This window comes from Siniperca chuatsi, linkage group LG15, assembly GCF_020085105.1.
Source record: "Siniperca chuatsi isolate FFG_IHB_CAS linkage group LG15, ASM2008510v1, whole genome shotgun sequence".
Lineage (NCBI taxonomy): Eukaryota > Metazoa > Chordata > Actinopteri > Centrarchiformes > Sinipercidae > Siniperca > Siniperca chuatsi.
Genome location: NC_058056.1, coordinates 19,256,197 through 19,273,180, shown reverse-complemented (window position 1 = coordinate 19,273,180; position 16,984 = coordinate 19,256,197). Strand labels below are relative to the sequence as shown.

At 39.7% G+C, this 16,984-nt stretch overlaps 2 protein-coding genes across 5 annotated transcripts; both read right to left on the bottom strand.

Annotated features, from left to right (window-relative positions):
• Nucleotides 1-435: 435 nt before the first annotated feature.
• On the bottom strand, nt 436-8,995 carry LOC122862068 (transcription factor Sp3-like). Of its 4 annotated transcripts, none has more exons than XM_044167282.1 (9): nt 8,651-8,995; nt 8,228-8,325; nt 7,378-7,608; nt 6,709-7,290; nt 5,694-5,906; nt 5,375-5,579; nt 5,058-5,247; nt 4,277-4,473; nt 436-2,725 (listed from the first exon to the last, which is right to left on the bottom strand). In XM_044167282.1, the coding sequence occupies exons 1-9, from the start codon at nt 8,655-8,657 to the stop codon at nt 2,475-2,477; spliced, it is 1,974 nt and encodes a 657-aa protein (XP_044023217.1). In that variant the 5' UTR covers nt 8,658-8,995; the 3' UTR covers nt 436-2,474. The 4 variants fall into 4 exon arrangements, with proteins under 4 accessions (XP_044023217.1, XP_044023218.1, XP_044023219.1 ...); XM_044167283.1 differs by having other exon boundaries at nt 8,611-8,994; XM_044167284.1 differs by lacking the exon at nt 8,228-8,325 and having other exon boundaries at nt 8,611-8,994.
• Nucleotides 8,996-10,550: 1,555 nt separating this feature from the next.
• Nucleotides 10,551-16,599, bottom strand: LOC122862069 (obg-like ATPase 1). Its single transcript, XM_044167286.1, has 11 exons — nt 16,459-16,599; nt 16,028-16,125; nt 15,745-15,888; nt 15,515-15,642; nt 14,933-15,108; nt 14,738-14,818; nt 14,185-14,282; nt 13,934-14,074; nt 13,108-13,204; nt 12,185-12,307; nt 10,551-12,059 (listed from the first exon to the last, which is right to left on the bottom strand). Exons 2-11 carry the CDS (start codon nt 16,123-16,125, stop codon nt 11,955-11,957), a joined length of 1,191 nt encoding a protein of 396 aa, XP_044023221.1. The 5' UTR covers nt 16,459-16,599; the 3' UTR covers nt 10,551-11,954.
• Nucleotides 16,600-16,984: the final 385 nt, after the last annotated feature.

Here is a 16,984-nt window from a genome sequence, read left to right as displayed (position 1 = left end):
TTTGCAAATATTTAATGATTTAATTTATATCGACATATTGAGTCAGCTGTAACACCTGAACACCACGCAAAAACTAGGTAGCAAGCAGAGAAGTTGAAACGGGTGAAAGTATTGGATACGGTATAATAGTGGGCTACAAATAATGGATAATGTAACCAGGTGGTAATGGTAATCAGATAGCTGAAAGTAATGGATAAAACATTGAAATAAACAAAAGTGATGGATAAACAGTTAAAATAGTTAGCATACCATATTGTAGTCGATTCCAGCTGGGGATGGTTGTTGCAAGTCCCAACATTTGATTAAAAAATATGTAAGTAATAAGTCCGAATGCCCCAAAAAAACTTTAACCATCTTTGTGTGGAACAGATTAAGATCATTCTTCCATGTGTAAAGTACCCTGATGCTGCCCTTGATACACAAAACATGTTACTGGAAGGTTTCAGACTTTTATTGTGATCCATTTGAAAAAAGGTTTTACAAAAGGTAACATTCAATTTTTACACCAATTCTTTAAAAAAAAAAAAAAATCACTTAAAATAAGGTTTTGATACAACAAATTCAGTTAACTAAGTAATGGCTTCTATAAACAATGAAAATAAGATAATATACATGTAAATGAATGCTACAAACTGAGGAAGGGATTACATTAATTAAAATAAAAAAAGACAATGGCATGATTGTTTTCCTTTTGACTTGAGTGACATCTGGCCCAAATTACCATCAGAGCAGTTATTGCAAAACTAATCCCAATCATCTGGTGTCCAACTGGAATGTTCGATGACAAAAACACTTTTTCTGGTGTGTTGCATCCGTTTCTCTGTTTTCTTCACATGGCAACATTGGTGTATGTTCTCCTCCTGTAGACATGTGTGCAGCTGACAATGACAATGAAGAGCCCTGCAGGAATTCAGAGGTGAACCCTCTACACTTTCAAATCTATGATCACCGCCATATGCCTTTGATTTAGACGACACCCAGATCGGCGAAGAGACACAGAAAACTGAAATACAATGTGAATTTACAACAAAAATATGCAAAAAGGAAAGAAAAAATAAAGACGTATTTTGACGTGGACAAGCACAGCGGACGGTGTGCTCGTGGGGACAGATGAGACATTCTGTTCAGACTGACCAGATGCTGGAAGAAGTTGCCCTTTTTCAGAGCGCCTTGCACCTATACCCGTCCCCCCCCAAGGTGGAAAACACCAACTTCAGATCAGTTAACAGTGGCACTGTCATCCTACTCTGACCACCAGCTGAACCTCCCACTCTGCTTGAAGCAGCACAGCATGACATCAGCGTCACCGTCCTGTTGGCTGTCAGTGATTGGGCGACAGCTGCTACTGATTTATTAAAGGAAAAGGTCTGCATTTTGGAAAATACGCTTATTTGCTTTTTTGCCAAGTTAGACGAGAAGACTGATACCAGTCACGTATCTGTACAATAAATATGAAGATACCGCCAGCAGCTGGCTACCTTAGCTTAGCATAAAGACTGAAAACAGGTGGAAACAGCTAGCCTGGCTCTGTCCAAAGGTAACAAAATTTGCCTACCAGCACCTATAAAGCTCATTAGTTCACACGTATCTTGTGTGTTTAAAAAACAGTAAAAGTGTAAATTTTCACATATTGTTTTTATACGGATTAAACAAACAAGATATACCATGTTAACTAATGAGCTTTAGAGGTGCTGACAGACAGATTTTGTTACCTTCAGACAGAGTCAGGCTAGCTGTTTCCCCATTTCCAGTCTTTGAACTGAGCTAAGCTAAGCTAACCAGGAGCTTCATATTTACCATACAAACACAAGGGTGGTATCAATCTTCTCATCTAACTCTTGGCAAGAAAGCAAATGATCGTATTTCCCAAAATGTTGAATTATTCGTTTAAAAACAAAAACGTTCGTTCATGGCAACAGTTCACCGTGGATGCAGTGCTGCTTCAAACAGACCTCTCGGTTTTGTCAGAATTCTCCAGAGACAAAAATTCAATAATCCCAGAGGTTCACTACTTCCTTTTCTCTCTTTCAGAAACTCCTCCTCCTCCTCCTCATCATCATCATCACCACCACCATCTCACAAACACATTTATCTCCGTTACAGTTACATTTGCAAAGCTTAAAAAACACATGCACCTCCAGCATTTTATACAAGAGTATGATACAAAATAAGGCATTTCATCGTGTTGAGTATTAATACATGTTTTCTTGTGTGTGTATGTGTGTGTGTTTACGCGTGTACATAGCAACCACATTTTAATGGGGGTTTTTTGCCCGCCTATAAAAAGACTGCAAAAAACAAACATGAAGTCATGATAACTCTTACTTAAAATATATATATTTGTCATATATATTTACGTATATATTCATATGTAAAAAACAAACAAAAAAAAGGTAAGAGGGAAAGAGAAAAGCCCAAGAGGTCCCTGTGATAGGCCAGTTCTCAAAAAAAACCACCTCACCCCATTCACGCCCTCATTCCATGACCTCACCATGTGCCACCGTGACCAGCTGTAAAGGGATCTCCTGATTGGCTACGAGGTCGTGGGTGGTGGCGGTCTGGAGGATGAGTGTGGTTCCGTCGGTGGTTATGACAGTGTCGGTGGTGGGCGGAGGCGTGGAGGGAACCCCGCCTTTTTTATTCTGGTGAGTCTTTATGTGCTTGGCCAGATGGTCGCTCCGCATGAACCTCTTGGAGCACTCTGTGCACACAAACTTCTTCTCTCCTGTGAGATCAGTGAAACAGAAACTTCAGACACTGATCGGGATCTAATAAAACCTTCACTGGTTGACACACACCATTTAACACCATTATTCTAGTATATCGGTGTTGATGTATATGTTGGCCAATAAGTAATACAGAAAAGCGTCTAAAACTTACTACAAAGTTCTTTCACTCTAGAAAGTCTTACAGACAAGTGCGTCAGATCATAAACTAACAGTGAAAGAAAGAAAAAATCCTGCACACCGTCGATAACATATTATATACGTTATTTACAACATTTCAGTCCTTGGAGCTTCATTAACTAAAGTTCATGTAGGCAAACAGCAGCGCTACCATATATATGTAAACATGGATGAATATGTATTTTTGGTGCTTTAGCTGTAAAGCATCTCCATGTCATTTTTTTCACAATTCTTTAAAATACAAATTTAAGGGATCATTGTGAAAAAAAATTATTTTATGTGTTTATGTGAAAAAAACAAACAAAAAAAGAATATTGGCCAATATACTGTTTTTGTTGTACTATTTTCTAAACCTTTAATATCGATATCTGCCTCAAAAAACTTTCGTCAGTCAGGCTATAAACAGAACATTAAAAGTCTAGTGGTATCTAACAATGCAGATATTTTTCGTTTAACTTGCCCAAGTATTAAGACTATCTGAGATTTCTGCATCCAACCCAATAAAAAATTACATTTAAAAAATTAAACAGCAACATATGTTTGGATTATCCAGAGTAACCAGGGCACTGTCTCTGCAGTCAGTCCACAGAACGCAAGGTGAAGAGTTTCTTTGGAACTGCCAAAGAAATAGTCTCTGTGAAAACTGTTGATGGTTGTGAGGAAATACTGAGTAAGTGAGACATTAGTTTTTAGGAAATTTGGTTTATCCAACCCTTGTCAAAGTCTGAACATGTCAGAATGAGTCAACAAAGTCCTGACAGAAAATAATGACTCAGCAAAAAGAAGCTGAAAAAGTTTAAGTTCAAATTTGTCTAGATTGAAATCTTTACCACGGCACAACAAAATCACTAAGCTTTGAGGACACTGATATAATATGCCTGTTAATTCACAACAAAGAACACAATCATTTATGTTTTCATTCGTCCATTGCTCCTTTCTACAGTAACACTATGTAGAGTGATAACAGGTGACTAGGATTGTCACTACATGCTAACATTAGTTCAGTTTCAGTCAGGACAGTTTGTTAGTGTTTCTCCAAATGGGATTTTGACTAAAAAGATTAAAATCTAACTAAAGCTTCATTGATCATTTAGTTTAAATAAATAAATAAAGTCCCCATCAGAGATTATCTGAGCCAAAAACAAACCTCAAAGTTTGTATCATGGACAGAAAGTGGCAATACTTCGTTTTTGTTGTCAGTCTCGTTAACCACTTATACCTAGCTCCAAACAAAAACTGTGTTCATTAGCTTGATTTTTATATTTTCACACAATAAAAACAAACAGTACTTAAAAAAGAAGGCCTAACTGTATAACTGTGTTAAGAGGTGATTTGAAAAAGTGATAAGATTTATTTGAATAGTGTCTCACCTGTGTGTGTCCTCCTGTGTCTTTGCAGCTCGTCGCTCCTGGTGAATCTCTTCCCACAGAACATCCAGTTGCAGACGAAGGGTCTCTCTCCGCTGTGCCAGCGCAGGTGAGCTCGGAGATGAGACGTCTTCCCATAAACTTTCCCGCAGCCGGCGATGTGGCAGATATGCTGCTTCTTCTTCCCCATCCCTGAACCTCTGTGAAATGCCGGAAAAATACAAAATGAGTAGAAAAACGCAAATACTGTGGATGATCAGTTGTTGTTTTAAACACAAGAATCAAACTAAATGAATTCCAAGGCTGAAAATATGCAATTTAATGATACACAAAGCTAAATAAAAGACACAACAATGCAAATTGTCAATGCCACGTGAACAGGATTTAACACCAGTTTAACTACTTAAATACAGAATGTAAAGCTGGTTGTAACAGATCATTTCCAGCTAAACACAAGTTCTAAAACTATAAAAGAGCGATAAAAGAGAAGGTAATTTGAGGTTTTGAGACATTAAGTGGTTTGTACAGCCGTTGCAATGAACAACATCTGGGTGTCGTAGTCGTATCACTGAAAGGTGTCGCTAAAATGCATTTTATGGTTGTATTAAAATTGGCTGTAACTGCAAAAAACTGCATAATGTGGTTGTAATATAATTTCTTATTACTGTAATTATGATGTTTAATAAAGTTTTAGGGCATCATTTCGTGTTAATTCTTTTTATCTTTTGTAATGAGCTTAACTGGAATCTGAATCTGTAATATGTGTGTTTTTCCAGGGGCCCACCTTCCTCCAGACTCTTTGCAGTTGGGACAGGTGCAGGCTACTCTGCGGAGCCTCTTGCCCTCCCCGCCCTGCGTATCCATGTCCTCATCTCCCATCTGAACACGCAGGTTGTTCAGGTCGCTGGGGTTCAGCGTGGAGTCTCCGCTAAGCTGCCACTCCTCAGAGTCTGGCTCCTCCTTTATCTGGATACCTGAAACAGTGAAGAAGAAGAAGATTTAGATTTCTCTTTAAGTGATTTGACACGGGAAATTTAATATTTGCTCATAAAAATGAAGAATTATGTGTGCAGGTCTAAAGTATGTGCAGGTGTCCCATACCAGCTGGACTGTTTGCATCCTCCCCTTGTGTGTACTGAACTCCAGATTGTGTTACAGAGTTCACAGTGACTGTCTGGAGGTTGGGCAGGCTGACCTGGCCTGTCTGGCCTAGAGGGAGGGTCTGGACTGGGGCTAAGGTCAGCTGCTGGGCCTGCCCCTGCCCCTGGGGCAACTGGAGCCCCTGGAGTGACTGGACACCCTGAACCTACACAGAGAGATGGGATACATGTTAGTAATCGAACATCCATAGGAAACTTCTGTAGACCACTCTGCTGCTTCCAAATATGAGGAAACATCAAACACACTCCTTATAGGTTACCTGAAAGGTCTGCCACTGGATCTGTCCAGTAGCAGTGACAGTTTGGGCCTGGATGAGGAAGGTCCCCGGGTTGACCAGCTGCACACTCTGTAGAGTCTGACCTGCTGCTGCATTCAGGTCCTGACCCTGAGCCACCTGGGCTACCTGGGACTGATTGTCCCCAGACAGCTGCAGGATGGGCTGCGAGATAGTGGTGGCGTTAGAGGATGAGACCTGCAGAGTAAGGAAACAGCAAAATAAATTACAATTACACACAAAAGCTGAGAAAGCAGCATTCACCTCTTGTTTCTATGTAGGAGGTCCTGCTTTAATTGTACGGTGGATAGTTAGCCTTAATCATGTAAATAAATTGCAAGCTAGAGCATTTCCCACAGGCTAAGAATGTATTTGTGGTTGTTAACCATTTAGGTGGGGACCTCTGTACACTTGAGAGCTGGTAGTATACCCCCCCCCCAATCTATATGAATGCATCATTCTAGCAGTCTGCACTTTCAATTGTAGTTATAGAGTATATAAACATGTGCAAGGAAAAAGAAACATCCCTAGTAGGGAGGCAAATCTACCTATGTGGGTCAGCCAATTAAATTATGGGAAATTTGGGATACATGTCAGGCACATTGAAAGCTTCAACAAACAAAGTAATGTAATTCCAATGGGTTAAATACACAGTAACAACACATAACATAAAAGTGAGCTCTATTGTGGCCTTAAAGCAGTCGTTCCCAACCCTTTTGGCTTGTGACCCCTTAAAATGTCTACCTAATACCCCTCATCATTAGGGCTAGATATCACTTGAAATGTCTAGATACCAGTGCCAAAATTAAAAATGTTTTGATACCTTACTTTGAGGAATATTATTAGGCCTTTTTATTTATTTTCCTTCTTATAACTTAAATTCTTGTCACGCATCAGATTTATCTTGGGACCGTCCTCACGCCTGGCTGGGAACCACTCTTAAAGCACACAGGCCTGACACACATACACATGACATGGTGTTAAGGACACACACTCTGACCTGGATTTGCTGAAGGTGGTTGTGGGAGTTGAAATTTGTCGAGGAGGAGGGGTCGGACACGCCTGCGGATACGGCGGTTGCTTGGGTCAGAACCCCGGTGCCGTCAATGGTCTCCGGAAGATGGGAGGAGTTGGAGGAGGAAGTGGTGGTTGGCACGTAGAGTTCTGGGTTGGCGCCGCCATCGCTCACCGTCACCAGCGGCTGTTTGGCGCTAGCATCCTGATCGCTCATGATCAGCTGACCTTCAGGTGTTACCCCTGTTGCGATGGGGACTGTCTGCGCTCCGGTCAGCCCTAGAGACTCCAGATCCAAACTGTTTATAGGGACGAATGTTATGTTGCCGGGCAGCCCTACAGGTACTGTGCCGGTGTATGCTGCCCCCCCAGCCAGCGGGACGCCTTGGATTGACTGTACTTGCCCCGCCTGCGTAAGAAGGTCTGTGGCCGCCGTCGTGGCACAACTGATTGCGATGCTGCCCTGGCTGCCATCTTGGAGGAGCTGGATCTGCCCCGTGCCATCATCCAATCCCTGTGTTTGGAATCCTGCAAGTGTCCCATCTGCATTTTGGATTTGGGGGATGACCTGGAAGAAGGAGCGACTGTTTTGAGCAAGATCGTCACCTGAACAGAACACCTACTGTATCTTAAAAGTGTTTCTGTCTCTTCTTACCTGATACTGAATGCCTGACACGCCATTGGCGGCAGCCTCATTCCCAGACGCTGTAACATAAATGGGCTGGCTGGGAAGACTCCCAATAGGAAGCATGTACTGCCCGTTGGACGTGACAATCCCCGAGTTTGGAATGTGAACGACTCCATGGTCTTCCTTTCCAGTTGAGACAGGAGTTAACACCTCCCATCGGTCTGAACCAGTCAGCTGAATAGCTGACATATCTGTCGTCTGGGAGTAAAATTAACACTGACATTAACAAGGACAAATCACACTTCTACAAGAAGATTCATCTCAGTTTCTAAATTAGATCACAGGAAAAGGGAACCAGCCTGGCTATTGTCTGGAAACCAGTTATAGATTCCAAGACTGTGCTGATCAAAGAGAGTAAATCATAGACAGAGGAGGATCATGTAGGATTTGTGCTGATTCAAAGCGATAAAACAGGCACGAGCTACATGAAACCACCAACACAGAGTGAAGATAACAGGCTCAGAAGTGGTCGAGAGCAGGGTGTGGGGGATGGGTGGCTATTACAACACAACTGAACGCTACTGTTTTGATTATGGAAGCTATCCCTGCAATATTATCACACCCCGACATCCTCCCAGCCCAAGGTACACCGGCTATCTTCCAGCGAGCCGACCCAAGTGACTGACTTCAGTGTCCTACCCACTATGGGCGGGTTTTACAGGGGTAAAGTGGGTGGCCGTTATTGAGGGGAACACAGGAAGTGTACGGCTTTCACCCCATGCCATCAAAATTTTAAAACGTGTGAACTTCATGCTCTCAAAAACACAACCAGCAATCGAAAGCGAGCGATAAAGACGAGCTAGAAAATGTCGGATACCTGTGTTTCCGCTGCGCCGCCGGGTTGCAGAAATTCGCTTTGACTGCTGTCCACGTCCGCGGACGCCATTTCTCCTTGTTTCAGAGGCTGCTCTGGCGCTAGCAGGGAGATAGGGGGAAACTCAGCAAAACTCTATAATCTTCAACTCCTGCCTGCCAGAAAAGCCCGCAAAGCATCCCCACTCTCCAGTCCAAAAGGAGCTGACTGCGAAATTCAACTTTGCAGCGGAGATTCTGATGCGATTTCGGCCCAGATTGACTGTTTACTTTGTCAACTCCGTGGCTAGCCAGCTAGCTCAGTTAGCTAACCATGGCTAGCTAGTTAGCAGTAGAGCAAACGATAAAAAGACGCAGTTTGCTTCGCTGTAGGTTGCACAAACTCACCGATTAGTTGCACGCTTCGATGCGGTAAATGTTTACGTACCAGTCATAGCGTGAATGGTAGTAACCGGGAGGATTATCTGATCAACTAAACTCCAAACATGATTATTTTATCAAAGGCGGGCTAGTGTTGATCGGTGAATTCGGGTCGATTTTTTTCTATTTTGATTGACGGTGCGGGAAACACAAAAAGGTGGGACTAACAAGCTTGACTGTCGAATTTGCATCACATTACAGGACGTCCCGCCCTTCTTCTCTCGGGCGATTGGCTAAGCGAGGGGTTTGTTGACGTCAGTGGCTAACGGGGATGTCAATCATTTTTTATAGGATGTGTGTTTCCTGTTTGTTGAGAAAGAAAGATGGAATGCAGTTAAATACTTAACAGCGATACTTGCAAAACAGCAGCGCTTGTATCGAAATTATACACTTTTAATGTAAAATAAAGTTATATATTCTAAAGCTTGGTTGTTGTTTTAAGGCAGTGCGTTTTCTTTTGGCCATAACTCTGCAATAGACGTCCGAGGAGTCAGCTTTTAAAGTTTTGGTTACTTACGTTCACTGTAGTTGGCCTCCATTTTCAGTTGGCCTCAATACCACCAGGTAGCTTTAAGTATTACAGCCCTACACTAAGTTGTAGCTGGTTACAATTTATTTTGTGTCCAAATTGTCACATATTAACTAAAAAATCATTGCAAGTTCTCAGCACTAATTTTATGACTCATGATATTCACAAACAAAACACCCAATGTTTCAGCAGAAATAGTATTGTTGTTGTTATTGTGATAGTATGAGATTATTGTCTCACAACAAGCTGTGACACAACATCACCTGCTTATTAAATGTATGTTGACATTTACAAATGAATATTTCAAATGACAAATGACCTTCAACGTCCACTCTCTTGTTGTGGATCTGTTGACCATTATCACATACTTTTATCAATAGATGAAGTTTGCTCAGATATAAGTTTTAAGAATAATTCAAAGGTTGAACATCCACAGTTCCATAAACATGAGCAAACTTCACGTGCTGATGAAGACTGTTGAAAGCTCCAACAAGATGACCTTGAGAAGAGATCGTTTTCTCAGCTCCTGTTTTTACATGGTCAAAAGTGGACATTTTAAAAGTTTTTATAGATAATCAAAACAAGGGACAACATTCATGGTTTTGTCCACAGTAAAAGCCATTTAAAAAGGAAATGTTTTAAAACTTCCACATGATTACATCCCTTCCTGTATGGAGCGGGAGTGTGTCACTGCAGTACTGACTTTTACCATGTTTAATTATAATGAATTTAATGACTAGATGCATTTAAAAATATATATATTATAAATTGAATTACATAATGAGTTCATGAAGTTAAAATAAAAAATAAGAGCAGTCTTTCAATCACAGTGACCACAAAGTGAAAACTAAATGTTAAGGCAGGAAAAAATTTTCAAATTGAAAGTTCATTCTTGACCTTTGAAACAGCAGTTGACAAAAAACAATCAAATACGCCTTTGAATCTCATCCCATAAATCAACTTGGATAAGTCCTCATCATGCTCAAAAAGTAAAAAAGATGGAAATTTGAATATCTACATTTCCTTGACAACTCCCATCAGCTTAAAATTCAATTTATTTAACATTTAAAAAAGGAAATATAATTGGCAAATGAGACTTTGATTTCTTTCCGACTTTACCATTTAGTTTGAATTTTGGGATCACTTTAGAATTAACTTTTTACTTAAAGTTAATTAATGCCTCATTTAAAGACAAATCGAGTTATTCAATTCATAATAGCTTGTTTAAACATAAATTTATTAACTGATTGTAATCAAACACTGTAAAAGCCTATGATTATCCAGTGGCACAATCCAGGTTCCATATTCCTGCACATTACCTCATTCCCTTATGTTGTGACTTTGTCCTGAGGAAAAATTTGAAATATGCAAAGCAGCGCCAGGTTTGTCTGGTTTTATTGACATGCATATTGATGAGGATGGCATTTATTATACCGTGGCTCCCTTAAGTTCACAGGATTTCTATCTTAGTCCACAATTTGGTGAGAAGTTTGGTGAGGGGATTTGTTAGGTACTCTTGAAAATAAAGACATTCACACCGTGGAGGCAGCGAGGACAGGTGAAACAGGCTGTATTGTCCAGATGATCCACAGAGTACTCCTGCAGCTGATGAAGCATAGTCTTGTTAAGCAGGGTGGAGCCCAAACTAAGTCAGTAAAAGCAGTATAACAACATTCTCAATTCAGATAAGTGATCCTGCACTGGCAGGGAATCCTGCTTTGCTCTAAAATAACATCCTCAGAATACAGCATAGTATTGGCCTGAAGTGTAACACTGAGTGATGGCTTTCATTTTCTCAAACACTGTGCCACTCAAACCTTTACAGACACTGTATATTTTAACATTATTGGATAAGGCTAAGGTATTATGACTTTATTGTGAAAAGCATAAAAATAGTAAAACATTTAGAGAAAAGGCAGAAAGGAACTAAGAAATCTTTTTAATTTTAGGGGAAAAGACCTAAAACTGATTCCAGATGGCCTTTACTTAATTAATGCTGATTATGAACCTGTAGCAGACACATGCTGTATATTACTCACTCATGTTGCACTGATTACAAGTTTTTTTATGATACGGGAAGCAATTTACAGATTGAGAGCACACCTGCCTGTAATAAAGCACCAATTAAGAGTGTTATGATGTGAGAGCTTGTTAATTGATCAGCAGTCATCATGAAGGTAATTGTCAGCAAATGACAGAAAGGCAAGCTGTTATTACTCAGAGGAATCAAAGATTGTCTCACAGACCTATTGCAAAAAATAAAAAAATAAAACTGTATCTTTGAGTATTGTGGCTTAAATGATCAAAAGGCATCTAGAAAAGAGCCTGATGCATATTAAAAAAACACATGGATAGTGTCAGCATCAACTAGAAAGCAATATGCAGTTTGTGTTCTGTTACAGTTTCATATTAGGCTATTTCCAGTAAAAATCAGAAATGATATATTTCTCAATTCATATATACCTATTCGTCCTTGAGACCATGAAAGCTGGAATATAATGTTTTTACAAATGTTTGACTGTTACAGTGGTGCAAATGAAAATTAGCTCAAAATATTACAGGTAGGAATGTGTGCTATTCTTGTATAGAAACATTATAAAGAATAATTTCAACAGATTCTGGTCCAGACCTGGGAGGCCAGTTGAATAAATACCTCTGGCCAGCCAGGTCATGAGTTGATCCTCTGAACTGAAGAGAAAAGTATGAAAATCAGCAGACAGTGTGGCTCTTTGAGGCCCAACTAAACTGTATTCTGAGTTCTCCCTCTGGTGATTGTGTGGTCTCATGGTTTCTTTTTAGGAGCATTGGGTGTGTTGAATTTGAAAAAGATAATGTCCCCGTCCTCCACGACGTAGTTCCTGCCCTGTTGCCTGTATTTCCCAGCAGCCTGTGAAAGAGGGAATGAAGTCAAAGACAAATTTAAGTTGTTCTCAGAGTGTCAATGTCGTTATTGGCAGAAATTCAACAGAGCGCCAGTTCAAGCTTATAATTAGGCTCTATTCAAATACATACCTTGGCTGCACTTTCACTGCCCTCTTCTTTGAAGTCATTGTACTTCATCACCTCGGCCATGATAAAGCCTTTCTCAAAGTCAGTGTGGATCTTTCCTGCAGCTTGAGGAGCCTTGGAACCTTTCTGTTGGAGCAAAACAGAACAGAACATTTCAAAAACATAACTCATATATTTAAAAATATATAAACACATTGCCACCTTGAAGAATTTTATCATAGATAAAGATAGGCATTATAGTGTAACTCCCCATGCTAACACAGTATGCTGCTCACAAACATGATCAAAAAACTGTCAATTCTATTTGCAACTCTAGAGCAAAGCATACCGTTAAAATGTCAAAATAAATAAATTTAAAAAAAAAAAGAAAATTCTACATCTCACTTTCACAGAATTTGAGAGACAACTATGAAGAATGTGGCCTTGGACGGTGGCCCCTAAGGACAAAATGTATACAGAAGTGGAAACCTACACATTAAACAAATGTGCTGTAAATACTTAACCACGTGAGTGAAATACACTTCAAATTCAGAAATTCTGCAAATATCAAAACACATACAGCATTAAATGCACAAAACCGTAATTAAACGCTAGACTGGTTTCAGACCTTTAAATTGCTGCCCACATCTCAGATATTTTTTTAGCAATGCAAATAGTAAGAAAAACCAAATCCACAAATACCATTGACAACAATGGCACTTCCTATTTGAGATAAGTAAATAAATATCTAACAAAAATTAAAAAATGCAAGCTAACATTTTACAGAATATTTCTTGTGCTTAAAAGAAATATTCTGTAAATGGCACTTTCAAACAACAAAACAACAATTTCGAAACAAACTATTTAGTCTAGGATGTATCAAGAGTTAATCCTCGAGGACATAAGGTAATAATGTACTTTAAAGAAAAGTTATTCATAGCACTTACCCTGATGGTCCATGCTCGCACCTCATCTGGTCCCGCTGTGAAGAAGTATTCCAGCTGTAGTGCTGCATAGCCGGCCTTTATTATTTTAGTCAGAACACTAGAAACACACAGAGAAGCCATGATGGAGCAGTTCAAGCAAAAATGCATCTTTAAAAAGGCAAATTCAATAATTAAAGCCTCAAATCTGTGTTTTAGACAGAATAGAGAGCAGTATTCAAACCTCTGTTATTAAGACTTTCAATGTTATAATTAATTATTATAAGTAATTATTCAACGTCAGTTGACTCAAAGGTCTTTTGCACTGTAGACACTTTCACTTGTTATAGCAGGAAAAGCACAGGACTAATTAACAACATTTATGATGGCATTTTGGTGTGGCACAGCCCTGGTACTGTGCATACTGGCTCACTGGAACAAAGCCATCATTAATGTTATTAGATACAGCTATGCCTTTCCTGCTATGACAAGTCAAAATGTCAATTAATCATCAACAATTTTGATAATAAATAATTTAAGTCATCTATAATTTAAACATGCCAAACATTCTATTCTTCCAGGTTTCCAAATGATTTAAATTTAAATTTATTTAAAACGGAATCAGTTTGAGATTTTGAACTGTTGGTCAGACAAAGCAGCCAATTCGAAGCACCACCTTGAGCTCAGGGAAAGTATAAAGGATACCATTCTGACATTGTATAGACTAAACGATTAATAATGAAAATAACTGAAAGATTAATCAGCAAGTATATTAATCATTAGTTGCAGCCCTACGTGGAAGTTAAGCCCTACATTACTCCTCTTGCTACATTGTGTGGGTATGTCTCACCTCTGTGTCTTCTGTTCCTCGCAGTACTTGTTCCTCTCCTCCTCCTCCATGTCCAGCAGTTTAGCCTCGATAGCTCCACTCACAGGAATGACCAGAGAACCGGGGTCATGAGCATCTACCCACTCCTTGATTTTCGCCAACCTGATAAAAACAGACAGCAGGGTGAATTATTCTGAATGTTCAAGAGTAGCTACATACTTAAACAAAAAAAAAAATTATGGAGCATGCACATGCACTGAAAGCAAACCTACCACTTGTTCTTTTTTCTGATGTAATCCTTCTCTGAGAGATTGACCAGGTAGATCATGGGCTTGGATGTCAGAAACAGGTATTTGTTCAACACCTCAATCTGTGTAGAGAATTTAAAAGGGACTTTAGTTCTCAGTTCACTGAATTTCTCAAAACCTACTGAAGGCATAATGATCAATCAGATTACTCTGTACACAGTGAAAGCAAAATTTCACCAGACCAATCACTGGATTTTATGTGCATTTTAAATGTGGACATTAGAAAATAAATGGCAGAAATTTGTCAAAAAGACAAAAAACAACAAACAAAAAAATAAAAAGTAATACAGATCACAAAGTTTACTCAATGTACACTTGAGTGCGGTGGAAAACTTAGTATATCAAACAAGTGAGGATGCAATAAATGCTGACAGAAACAGACTTTTTGAAAAAAATAACTATTAATCCACTACACTGAGAATACATTGCGTCTTTCCACTGATCCATACAGCAGCCCAGTGATTTTTTTAGGATTATTACACCAAACATTCAAGCACACACATACATACATCATTACCTCTTTGTCGTTCCAGTCATGGTAAAATCTGATGTGTTTCTTCTCATCCACTATCCAGTTCTTTATCTTCACCATGATATCCTGAAGCAAGAAGCAGCAGGTTATATGATTTATACAGACTGATTACAGATTATGATCTTTAACCCCCAATAGTGACACAAATGTGAAACAGGACAACTGACACACTTCACTTACATATTCAGGTTTGAGTTTTTTGTCACCTCCTCTCACGGCAGTTTTCTCCAGCTTGTCGATGATTGGAGCAATCATTTCTTCGTCCTTTAGTCGCAGCTCCTCGTGGATGATCTCAATGTCCCTCACTGGGTCAACGTTACCTTCCACGTGGATAATATCCTCATCATCAAAAGCACCTAAAAGACACAAGCATTGACAGATGTAGTCCGCCTGTTACAAAAATTCACACATTTTGAAATCTGAGGGCCTTTCATTAATATTACAGGTGAATTCCAGCCATTTATTCCTAAACCCCCAACTGTTCAGTCAGTATTTATGACCATGCAAGTCTTTCCTAAAGTTATAAACTTGAGAACTTTGATTTTGTTGATCCCTAAGACTTTTGGATGAGGTTGAGCAAACCTAAAAATTCTATAAATGCTTTTGGACAGTACGATAAAATATTAAGGTTAGATACAGGCATAACAAGAGTGAATTCTTAAAATGGGCCTTGTGAAGAAGTGTAGTAATGGCTCTTAACTTGCCCTCCTCACACCTGTCCACTCTACACAGCAGCTGCAGGCAGTAGTATCGACAACTCACGAGTCATGTGGAAGATGCCGTCACAGGCACTGATGTGGGAGAGAAAGGCGTTTCCAAGTCCCTGTCCTGAGTGAGCTCCCTTCACCAGACCAGCAATATCCACAACGTTTAGGAAAGCCGGAACCTTACTAAAGAGACAAAACAGCCAGACAAGGAGTCAATGAGACAGAAATATATGGATGTTGGACAAATTGCAACAAGCTGTCAGGACACACTGTCATAACACACACCTGGCTGGTTTGTGGTATTGGCAGAGGAAATCAAAACGCTCATCAGGAACAGGTACCCTGCTCTCATTTGGGTCAATTGTGCAGAATGGGAAGTTCTCTGCAGCAGCTTGGCTTTTGGTCAGCACATTGAAAAAGGTGGATTTCCTGTGGGTTGGACAGAGTCAGGAGGGTGTCGACAGCAGTGCAATAATCAAACCTGAATGATGAATCCAAAATGTGTTCATTCATTCACATAACAAACATGCTTTGCAAATATCCACATTACTTAATAGCATGTGCATACCCGACATTAGGTAATCCCACAATTCCAATTTTCAGAGAGGTTCCAAATCGTCCAATCAATGGAGGTTGTTTCGGGGCTTCTCCCTTTTTGGGGGGCATCTGCGAGAATTACAACAAGTTAGTTACACCATGACCCCATGTCAAAGTATTTCACTAAATCCAGGCTTATTTGTACCAACACCTCAGTCCTGCTAAAAGTTAGGTCTGGGTATTTATCACTCCTCTTGAGCTAGCTCCACTGAAAACGTGTATAGGCAGCTCCAGGCATATGCTCATTCAAACACAGCATGCTAACGTTAGCTAGGTTAACTGAAACTACTCCTAGCTACCTGTTAGCCAGAATATCTGACTGAAGAGATACTACTGTCTGCATTTTCCAGTCATTATGAATAGCCCGAAAGCTATTAAGCTGAGAAACTCATCTTTAAGTACCTTTATGTCTTTATTTAGCCAATGATCTACGTGGTGTTCACTCCTCTGATATCTGGTCACACCAGCCGCTCCGGTAAAAAGGCAAGTTGGAGAGAAAACCGGAAGTGTTTAGACGTGGGCGGTCTGTGATTGGTCGGAGAAAGACATGGAACGGCACGTCAGGGGCGTACTAACTGACAGACTGCATTATATTAAGTTTTTATGTTATCAATTTTATCTTTTATTGTAATACATTTCTAGTCTTCTTAAGCCATTTAGGTTGTAACATTTATGAATAAACGGGTATATATTTTTTTCCAATTTACTTTACTGCCTGCCTTTTCGTAAATCCTCGCTAGAAGTCGCCATTTACAGAATGTGTTCATGAACATGCATTCAAACAGTATATGGTGAAATAGTGTTCAGACCATAGACTGTAGAAAACAGACAAATGTACTATTTCAGAATGAAAGTTTTATTCTTGACCTTGGTGTAATAGCTGTTCCTCGTATCACAAGGTCTTCATCAGTAGCTAGACTTGACCAGT